Raw genomic sequence first — 11455 nt, 5'->3', positions numbered from 1 at the left:
AGCCTACAGTTATCAGGCCCCTCTCTCGTGGAACCAGCAGCCAGTCTGGGTTCAGGAACCAGACTCCCTCTCTATCTTTAAGATTAGGCTTAATACATTCCTTTTTCATAAAGCTCATAGTTAGGAGTGACTCAGGTGACTCTGAGACATCCCTTTAGTTATGCTGCTATAGGCTTGGACGGCTGGGGGACCTCCCACGATGCACCGTTTCTCACTCTGCTCTCTTTACTCTCTATGTACACATGACATTATTGTTGTTATTGTGCCCTCTTTCTTGTCCTCTCAACACCCAGCCGGTCAAGGCAGATGCCCCCCCTTCCTGGTTCTGGTTCTGCCAGAGCATCCACAGTCGCCTTGTGCTTGCTCAGGATGGGAAATTGGATCGAAGACAAGTTTAGGTACAAACTCTTAGTTTCCTTAGCTAAGGCAACTTATTTTAAATTGATGAATTGGAGTAATTTGGAAGTTAATTAATTGAATTGATTGAATTATGATTGTATCACAATGAATTGGATTCTAAATGGCTTGAATTGGACTGTTAGTGCCTTGAGATGACATTTGTTGCTGAATTAAATTTAATTAGATTTCTTTTTAAAAGGCAGTGAAAGATGGAGCGTTTGAGCGATATCAGGGTATATTAAACCAGTTTAAAAAGGGAGCTGATTGGTTGATAAAACCACTCATATTGCTGTCTTCAAGTCCTCTCTGAAACAAAGTCTGTACAATCTCAGCTGCTGCCCCTGAGCAGACCTTTAACATACATGTTTGTTTCAGTTGTATACCTGCCACAGTTGTATACCTGTGAAGTATTTTCTCATTGAAACTGACTGAGTGCTAAAACATGCTTTCAGAGCCAAAGCGTCTGTTTAAAAGCACTTTAATGTTGATTAGGTCCTAATTGAAACTAATTTACTCAGTTTACTCATTTCCACCTTATGATCACACCAAATCTGGGTTAGACATGTACCACAATGTGACGGTGTGAGCGTCGCGTTCCCATCAAACACATGCAGGAACAGAGTGTGTCTACACACACCCACATACACACACACACACTGTTACTGCTGATAAAGATGTTTAAAAAAAGACTGTAACAAACAGGTTTTATATTTCCTTTAGTCTTTATGTTTATATCATTTTAATCAATATGATGTTTTGTGTATGATTTCTTTAACCATAACCTTTATGATCAGTTTGTTGAACTTGATTTAAGGCAAAACTGTTGGGATCTCTCACTGAATTTCAGATCAGTTTCTGTTTGTTTGATGAATACTTGGCAGCTCATCATCACTCTGTTACAACTGACTGACCCACTGGCAACCTGCTCCATCCACCTGCTATATGTTATGTGTTACTAATAAGATTGACAGCCACAGATTTAGCACATTATGATCAAACATTGTGTTGTAATTGTCCCCCCCCCCCCTTTTGAATGAGAACCTTGACATTTTAAGAGTCATTTTTGCATTTCAGACAGACAGGTTACAGGAGCAGATATACTGGTTCACTCATATTTCATTGCTCAGTATTGTAAGTATGTAACAAATAACCTCCTATGCAGTTAATTCCTTTTTATTCGACCATCTGGGATTCGCTCGAAAGGCCAGAAATGCATCTGTGAGCTGTGAGAGGTGAAAAGAGACAGAAATCACATTTTCTTCACAGAAAGAGCAGAAACAGTGAAGATGAAGCTGATGTGAGCCGAAAGGCCTTTCACCAGACTCCAGTGCCCACTATGCAGAATTCCCCACCGTACCGTACATCTAGATCGCATAGCAACGGCCTATGTCTGGCCGTTGTCTGTTACCATTGCTTGAATGCCCCTCACACATGCATGTATGCGCATGCACATGTGCTCACGTGCAACACCGTCACCAACACCTCATCCCACAATCTGCTCCCTCTATCTGATATGCACAGCCACCCTTCCACCTCACACAGCCCCCCCACCCCCCAACACCACCATATCTCCATAACATTCATGGGTCATCCATTCCCTCTGCTCCCTCCCCCCATGTGCACACAGATCACCGCCCACTCTGCACCCCCCCCCCCACTTCCCTGCCTGACAACACCACCGCCCGCCATCCCATAATATTCTTGCACACGCTCCACACACACTCATACACAGCAGTGCATTCAGTCCTTTGTTGGCAGAGATGCCTGAGCAATTCTAACATGCTCATGCACAACAATCATGTCTATGCCTGATAAGATTACTGCATCTGGGCTCAAAGTGCTGAGGCAGGTAGCCCTCAAGTGCAGAGAAGTAACAAAGCAGATAAAGTGGGAGCAAAAGGTGCTGGGTCACATTTCTGCCTCCTAAAAACCTTGCAGGGGAAATATGTTCATGAAGTCCACAGTCACCCTGAGGCAACCATCCTGAATGAGGCCAATCATTCGGTCTACGGTGAGCATCAGCAGATGAAGGAGGATCAGTTTAGAGTTGCCCCACCTCACAACAGAGTCTCTTAAAGTCTGCTGCTGCTTCCCACTATAACAGGGGGTACGCAAGTCATCTCTATGTATGTGTCATGCTGAAGCTTTAACAAGCATCTCTTAAGGCTCTGCAACCTGGCTACAGTCAATCAGTAATGGACCATTTCAGCATGATAAAATGTCCACAAAATGGGGGACAGATAAAGATAAAAAAAAAAAAAAGAGGGCAAGTTATTTACGAGAGAGGGGTGAAGGGATGAGCATAACAGAGGCGCCGGACGTGACAGTGGCCTGCTCATCACCATGGCGTTGCTGTGGGAGACAGCAGAGGACGTCACTTGGAGAAACAGGGGACACAAAGGAGGAATACGACATGAGGAAGACTAAAAAAAGAAGGGAGGGGAGCGAGAAGAAACCTGTCTTTGCAGATACAGACAGAGGAAAGTGTGTGTGAGAGATGGGGTGACCATAAACCAAAGAGTGCCAAAGGGTTCAGGCATACAGGCCCTCAAATCCTGAACAGGGACGTGACAAAGTCTGCAAATGTTTGGTTTCAGTTGCACGCTGACAAATTCAACAAATGTGACAAGACTGCTGTACCTATTTCACTTATCTTGACCTTTCAACAGTGTCTTTGAACTTCATTGTATTGGTACATAAACACCTACAAAAGTCCTTCTTCCCAGCCCAGTCACATGAGTAGAACATAAGCACTTTGGCTTTCTAGAAACTACAGAGACATATATTCTCACAGTTTCCATGCAACAGAAAAGAAAACGAAAAAGGTTTCAGCAGCTTGTTGTCCACAGTGGTACATGTTGCATGAGACGTACTGAGATTAAACATATCTGTGGTTTTAACAAATGGAAATGTACCTCGACACCCATCCCAAATAAATAAATGCTAATCAAAAATGGGCCTACACACTGAAAAAAAGCATTAACTTGTACAATGTTTGAACCAGGATTTAACTAATGTAGGTGAGACATTATTATGCTGATGTATGATGTAAAAAGGAGGGGGGTCCACATGTAAACCAAACTGTGCAGACAGCTAGTTCATCTTATAGATTGCCACTGCTTTAACCCTTAATCTAAAGCCAATTTACCTACTTTTCTCTATCTTTTCCACATATTGATAATTGATTTTGATGATTCACGATTGCTTTGATTGAATTCATTCTACCTCACATTTGGAGAATCTAAACCTACATCACAGGAGAGAAATAGTCTTAATAGATAAATCAGCATGCTTTAAGCTAACTAGTCAGTTAGTAAAAATTGCTAAATGTTAATCTATTTATGTAATTTAATGCAATTAAGTTGAATTTAAGCTACCTCTATAAACAACTTATCGTATCTATCATATTGGCTGAGTTGACTCTAACTCCAACATGCAGCTTCCACAGTAAATATAATCTAAGCACTGCTCATTGTAACTAAATTACAATACTTAAAGCTAACTATCCCAGTTTAGCAAGACAGAAAATATTGCTGTAGTATACACTCCTGACAGGTGGAATTTATTTATGTGATTTGGTGCAATAAGGTTGAATTTAAGCAACTTATATAAACAACATATATGTATCACTTTGACAAACTTGATTTAGCCTAATGTGTCAATTTAATCATAGTAGAGGAAATCACACTAAATAAACCAACTTGTCAAAAGCTAACTACTCAAGATAAGGAAATTGAAATAACTTCTGACTGTAGAGGAATTTATGGGATTTTAGATGACATTTTAATCATTATACATACATCAAGGATTTAGATTTTATATTCATTTGTTATATTAGATCAATAGGTCATGTCACGAGTACATCTAAAACAGAAGTATACACAAACTGAAAGTTAATCTATAACACTGTCACAGATGAGACTGTAAACTGTTTCAGTTTCCGCATTATTTTTTTCTGAGAAGTGGGTGAGATTATCTGTATCACTACATTTTTACTTTATTTCTGTCACTGGCGACACAACCACTGACAGACAGAGTGAAAATGACCACATAAACAGTAGATGAGTGCTCTTACATTAAATGCTGCAGTGCAAATATTTGTTGTTAATAAAAAGTGATCGTGAAGTCAGTTCCTATGTTACAGCATCAGTCATTAGCATCTATTTCAGAATCCCTTGAGATGTTACATTCACAAGGATGTCATTAAATTTTGTTCTTAAATTTATTTGTGACAAACTTGCTTTATCATTTTACTGCTTTTTGGAAAAAAAACAAGTGTACTAACCGTTTGTGCTTTCCTTATGCCCTCCCTCCTATCTTGTGATTTATTTGCCTCAGTTCCAATATTTGTCGGCAGTGTGTTTTCTTCCCCTTGTCTAAATGTCACCCCTTCTTCTAAGACAATATAGGGAGTGGGAGAGAAGGAGAACTAGGGGGCAAATGGGGGGGACACAGACGAAGAGGAGGGGGTAACTCGTAAAATGAGCAACAAAGTTTGGGAAAATTAAACATTAGGTAAGACACTTTCTCACATGCATGTATGTGACAACGGAAATGCTGCATCATATTCATCAATGAAAGGACGTCGACAGACATCATCCTGTCTGATATTTCCTCTGAAAACTTACAGACACAAGAGAACTGCAGTTTACACCAAGTGTTTAGAGTTTCTCTGCACCATAAGCACATACATAAGCATGCAAGCACGCGAAGAAACATAAAGAGCACATACAGTACGCACACAAACAGAAATGTGATGGTTTATTAGACGAATGCCGCACATCTACCTCCAGACCAGGCCCATAATTCAGGTCTGCTGTCAAACAAACACAATAAAAGACATACTTACAGTTTTAATACTTACAAGTGTTATCCTTTGCCACAGCCACCACCTCCTCCTCCTCCTCCTCCTCCTCCTCCCTGCTTCGGCATCACTCCACACCCTGGATCACGCCTGTCCTCCCTCTCCCACCCTCACTCTCTACCTCCTTTAAAACCCATCACTCCCATCCCACTGGTCTCACACATTCTTGTCTGGATTAGACACATTTGTTTTCTGGGACGGAACTGAGCGCAAAATGACAATGTGACTTTTCTCTTTTTGATTTCTTTGGTTAAAAAAATGTGATTCTTCCCAGCCCTTCTGGATTTTAAGTTTTCTTTTTTTGGGGGGGTAAATTCTTCTCATTTGTGATTTTAGATTGAAAATGTGGACTAATTTGGATGTTTAGAGGATGACTCTTGCTTTCAGTTTGTAAAACTTTGCTGTAAGTACTTTTTTTTTTGCAACTAAAAGCACTGAAGAAGAGATTGTGGAACAACTTTTCTAATGAACATTTTGAGGCATTTTGGCATTTGATCCAAACCAAAACGAATACAATAGCTGGCTATCACAGACGTACGAACTGGTAGGAATCGATGTTACTTAGTAAATATTCATTCCTAGGATACATTTAATTTCTTGTAACGTTTATCTGCGATAAAATATGACCGACAGTCTTGCTAAATGTTTTGTTTTGTGTTTCTTTTCAGCAATAACTGATATAAGCTTTGGTACCAAAATATAACTGTCCTTTAATTGAAAATGTATAAGTGTAGAAAAGGCTGAATTAATTTGGAGATGTGTCATTGTTTTAACAGATATGTGGGGATCATCCCCTGACTTTGGACCAGAAACGTAAGGCTTCACAAAAACCCACAGTAAGAAAGACAGGTCGCTTCAGCTGTGGAGACGGGCAGCGTGCTGTCCAACGACCCAACCTGACGCACAGAGACGGACAGACAGACAGACAGTCTGATGCCAACTGTCTCCCCTGTCAATCTCACGGCACCACTCCTCCTCCTGTTGCTATGGGCAACCCACTCCACCATGGCAACCAACTGGCTGTAAGTCTAGTGTGCAAGGGAGGAAGAGAAAGAGAGAGTTTGTTTGTCATGCTATAACTTTTAAAAGATGGTGACATGTCTCTAAATCTCTTTCAGTTGCTCCCCTCTCGTTCTTTGTCTCACTCCTGGTGACCTTTTCTCTTTTCTTTCTCTCTGCCTTCACTGTGCCTTCTCTGTCGTCTTTGCCTGGTTGTTTCCTTGTTTCTGTCCTCTCTAAAATTCTACCCAGTAGTTACCTCCTCATCCGCTTTGTACTCTCTGTGTTCTTCTATTTAAACCCCAGTCCTTTACTTAATTATGTATTTCCCCCTTTTTGCCCCACAATCCTGCTGTGAATCATCCTAAAACCCATCATTTTTGTGTGCCAGTTCCCTGGCGAGGGTGCCTCGCTCCAGGCCCGTGTCTGGTGCTGCTCCATGTGCACGGCTGAGGGGGCTGACCCCAGGGCAGGTGGGGGTGTGCAGAGCACGGGGGGAGGTCATGGAGTCGGTACGCAAGGCAGCAGAGATGGTTATAGAAGAGGTATGGCATGAGAGGATACAGTTTAAGAGTCATACATCACTCAAAGTGTGTGGTAGAGCTAAATTTTACAGAAAAGCCACCTTATCTCTTTTATGTACGATACTGTCTAACTCAGTGCCAGCACCAGTTCAGAAATCGCCGCTGGAATTGTTCCACCACCCCACGTGGGATCAACGTATTTGGCAGAGTAATGTACCAAGGTACGTCCTTTATTGACACGATGTCATAGGTTAACATTTGATGTAAAAACCGTACACAGAGCAACATCCAAAATCCTTTCAAAATAACAATTTGTGTGTCATGTCTTTGTTGTGGTTTCAGGCACTCGTGAGGCAGCCTTTGTGCACGCTCTGTCCTCAGCAGCTGTGGCAATGGCTGTGACCCGAGCCTGCACCCGTGGGGAGCTGGAGAGGTGTGGCTGTGACAGGAAGGTCAGGGGTGTCAGTCCCGAAGGTGAGCACGATCTCTGTTCCATGAAAAATGGAACAAGTGAATCCACTCTGAGTCACACTGAACTTAAAATAGTTTCTACAATGCTGACTGTAGGTAGAAATTTTCAAGCATGTGCTGTGCCATTAATGTCAGCAAGTGTTTTCCCATCAGCTGTCACAAGGCGCACACCTGACTTTGTAGACTGTAGCACCGCTTCTTCCTCACAAAGTGGCTTTTTAATTCAAGTTCCATCATTTTGAATACTTTAAATGAGCATCTGAGAGACGTAATATTACAGAAAATCTTAATCCATGCTATTTCCCAACCTAGGTTTCCAGTGGTCAGGGTGCAGTGACAACCTGTCCTATGGTGTGGCTTTCTCCCAAACATTTGTAGATGAACCAGAACGAGCCAAGGGGCTGTCAGCAGGACGCCCGCTCATGAACCTCCATAACAACGAGGCTGGTCGAAAGGTTAGTAGCGTCAACATCTGTTTGACCTTCACCTCTGTAACCTGTGTGCTTCTGTTTCATCTTCTTCACCATCCTCCCATCCTCAGGCCATCCTTCACAACATGCAGGTGGAGTGCAAGTGTCACGGTGTCTCTGGCTCCTGTGAGTTGAGAACCTGCTGGAAAGTTATGCCTCCATTCAGACGTGTTGGTGCCGTGCTCAAGGAACGTTTCGATGGAGCCACAGAGGTAGCAGGGATTCCCTCCATTTGTTTTATTTAGATAAAGTTGCTCTGGAACCTTAAAACAATTTTTTTCACAACACCGTCCTCCTAGGTTCGCTTAACTCGTATTGGATCAAGGACAGCTCTGCTCCCCCGTGACCCCCACGTCAAACCCCCTGCTGCCAGAGACCTTCTGTATCTTGCACCCTCCCCAGATTTCTGTCATCTCGACCCTGATAATGGCATCCCAGGGACTGCTGGTCGACGATGTAATGGTAAGACCAGTTAAAGTGTGTCACTACGCAATAACAGTTCAGTTATCAATAATGTAGAAACTGATGTCACCATCTTTTGAAACACTCCCAGGAACGTCTCGGCTGGCACCAGATGGATGTGAGCTGGTGTGTTGTGGGCCAGGATACAGAGCGGGCCGGGCTGAGGTGGTGCAGCGCTGCTCCTGCAAGTTTTCCTGGTGCTGCTCGGTCCGCTGCCAGCAATGCAAAAATACTGTCACCATTCACACCTGCAGAGTGTAAAAGGGCCCAAACAAGACCAGACTGAACGAGCAGAAAGACCGGAACAAACCACCCGACAGACACTACAGACCGCAGAGGGGAATAAGTACAACATAGACAGGAGGAGGTTTTCAGTCACATGTCACCAAATTATATCAATTATTGTCCAAACGCGGAATATTTTTAACTATTGGTCACCCTTTAGTTGAACAGTTTTTAATGTAAAAGCTGAGAAAACAGACCAAAAGTCAAAACAGAGAACAGAATCAACAATTGGTAGGGTACAAACAAAGATTATATCTTTATTTTAAAACTGCTGCCCCCACTAACAATCTTGAACAAGGCACAGTACAGTGCACGTACACATATGTGTGAACACACGCAACAATAAATCAAGAATTGACCTGACAAAGCTTTTAAAGCTGAACTTAACCAAAACTAACAGAAACATTGCTTTCATCAGTCTTTTTAATTTTATGAAAATCATTTTCAGTTTGTCTTAGATTTGCAGGTCTTTGAACATTTAATGTATTTATGTCTTCTTTTCGGTTCCGGTTTATTTATTTGTATAACACATTTATTTGCTTTACTTCAGTCTGCAGCAGCAGAGATTACATCTACTTATGTCAGTGTCTGTCTTGTTTTTTTGCCCCTCACCCTCATGTGAAACTCTTCCATATGCTTCTGCAGAAGTGTGCTTTTAGGTCTGTTCAACAAGTCTAATAAATATAGTAGTTTATCCAAGACACCCCATGCTTTTGATTGACTTTTTCTTAATATCTACATACTCACACCCATAGGTTAGAAGTAGAGTTAAAGGTACCCTGCGAGATCATTTGATTGTGATCACGTTTACATGACAAAAACATAATTATTGTTGTTAGTCAGACCAAAACCAAACTCTTAATATGCCGTAAATATGTTAGTCTGGCTGAAATTGCTTGAAATCAAAGCTCTCAAAACTAGGCTTACACACCTACAGAATGCTGTTAGGGATCGAATCGCTCCTGCATGTATATGCTCAACTAGACTCATATGGGCCTAAGCACTCTACACATACTCCAAAGTTCCATCTTTTTGCAAATTTTTGTAAAATAAACACAGCTTAAGTGTGTATTAATACAGCTGAAATCCAAATAAACATATTTTTCTCTCTTTTGTTAGACGGCTCAAAACGCAGCTCATTAAGACAATGATTTAGCTTTTTTTTTCGGTTGCTTAAAAATATTTCCAAACTGTTGCTCTACTCTAATAAAATTATGACTTTATAACCGCTGCATCTTGCAAAATCACCATTCCGGTAACTTAAAGACAACGTCTGTGCAGTGAATTTAGCCAAACTTACAGTTACGATGATCTTCCACAGAGAAACTTGGAAGCGGCAGAATGTCTCGAGCGTTTTCCTACACTTTCCACAGTTACATTTTTAGGACATATTTTTGTCTTTAAATAGATTAACCACCCATGCATGTATACTGGGACAATGACAGCTGAACTCTAACGATTGCTCGACTCAGCTCCTCTGTGTGATCAGACTTCAGTTTTAAAAGAGCAATGGACTAAACATGAAAGCAGTGACATGTTTTTATCCAGTAACAACTCACTACACAACTCTGCTGCTCACAGTTAGAGAGACACAGACACACACAAGTGGCTGGTGGTATGCCACTTGCCTTGTAGTGGCATATGGTGATTCTGCTGTGGCCAGCCGCAGCACTTGAATGGCATTTACTGGCATGAGGTTAGTGGCTGTCATAAGATGACCTACTGCTTGTATTTAAAATATCACAGACAACTTTTTAACATCAGGAGCCGCTTGATTGGTTGACTACCTGGTTTATGATATGGGTTATGGTCAAATTAGAACTGCTTAATGCCTAACGGCTAATTTGACCAAACCAAAACTAACAATCGGATGCAATAAAATGTGCTTAAACTTAATCAACATAACACTAAACTTTGTGTTCCTAGGTAACATGATAACAAAAGGTGATATTGTAAAGCAGCTCCATGTTCTTCTCTGAGCAACAGGTGCTTACAGTTAGCCTTGTCACCAAGCCACCTAACCATATATCAGCCATTCTACAGACATTCATATGCCAAGAAGTACAAAGTACTGATGTTGTGTTAGCATTATGAGCAACCCTGATACAGAATTCAACATAAAAAGCGCATACAGGATGTGGCAGTCTGCATCAGACATTTCTGGGAAATATATATATATATATATATATATATATAATCTTTAATGAACTCCAAGAATCTAAACTTTGACTTTTGCAAAACTCCCAAAGTCTGCTTTGCATGTTTTAGCTCATTGCTGCAGTATGATTTGTACTTTTGTTTTAGGTATCAATATTAAACATACAATAGTTTGAAAATGTACATGGTAGCAACTGTGTCTCACATAAAGATACGGTGGAGTAATGAAGTAGTGGAGTAAGAACTTACTTTCTCTCTGAAGCTTTTTTGCTCTACGATGGTCTGCCAGCTCCAACATGCACCTGTTGTCAAGTCCTGAATAGTATAACTTTCAGATTTTCCAACAAAAAATAATCTTTCTCAAGATAAGAGAACCATGAGATGTGTGAAAGACATCAAGATAGATCAGTTATGGTTCTGTGTATCTTCCTGAGGTTTGAGGCTCTACTCGAAACAAGCAGATGTTGCTCTGACATGTCGCTTCTTTGTTCAGAAAAGGTGGAATGTGATGCAGCTGCTCATTATGCTCATTATTGCTATGAGGCGTGCCAAACTTACCAATAGGTCGTCAGTATGCAATCTGTGTTTGATGGTGGAGAGAATCTGGGCCTTCTCTGTGTCAACTAAAACCGTTGCTAAGATACGACTCTTTTTCATTTTCGGAAAAACATTTTTATTAAAAATATCCTGCGATTAAAAACACCCAGAAATTTACTAGACAAAAAAGATATCATCTATTATCCATCAAGATTGAGATTTATCAAAAATATCACAATTCAATTTGTCACTTTATCAATCAATGTTGGTCATCTATCAATTAAAGG

General features: G+C 41.1%; 1 protein-coding gene across 1 annotated transcript; it reads left to right on the top strand.

The window, feature by feature from the left end:
* The first annotated feature begins 6040 nt into the window (after window positions 1-6040).
* wnt4b (wingless-type MMTV integration site family, member 4b) lies at window positions 6041-9128 on the top strand. The gene is given in 8 exon segments (XM_072393261.1): window positions 6041-6285; window positions 6654-6807; window positions 6923-7007; window positions 7129-7260; window positions 7570-7781; window positions 7784-7939; window positions 8027-8189; window positions 8281-9128. Coding segments are annotated over 8 exon segments (1161 nt in total). The 5' UTR covers window positions 6041-6196; the 3' UTR covers window positions 8451-9128.
* The last annotated feature ends 2327 nt before the right edge of the window (window positions 9129-11455 follow it).

This window comes from Leuresthes tenuis, unplaced genomic scaffold (assembly GCF_036924035.1).
Source record: "Leuresthes tenuis unplaced genomic scaffold, fLeuTen1.0.hap1 SCAF_10, whole genome shotgun sequence".
Classification (NCBI taxonomy): domain Eukaryota; kingdom Metazoa; phylum Chordata; class Actinopteri; order Atheriniformes; family Atherinopsidae; genus Leuresthes; species Leuresthes tenuis.
This window is presented reverse-complemented; position numbering and strand designations above follow the sequence as displayed.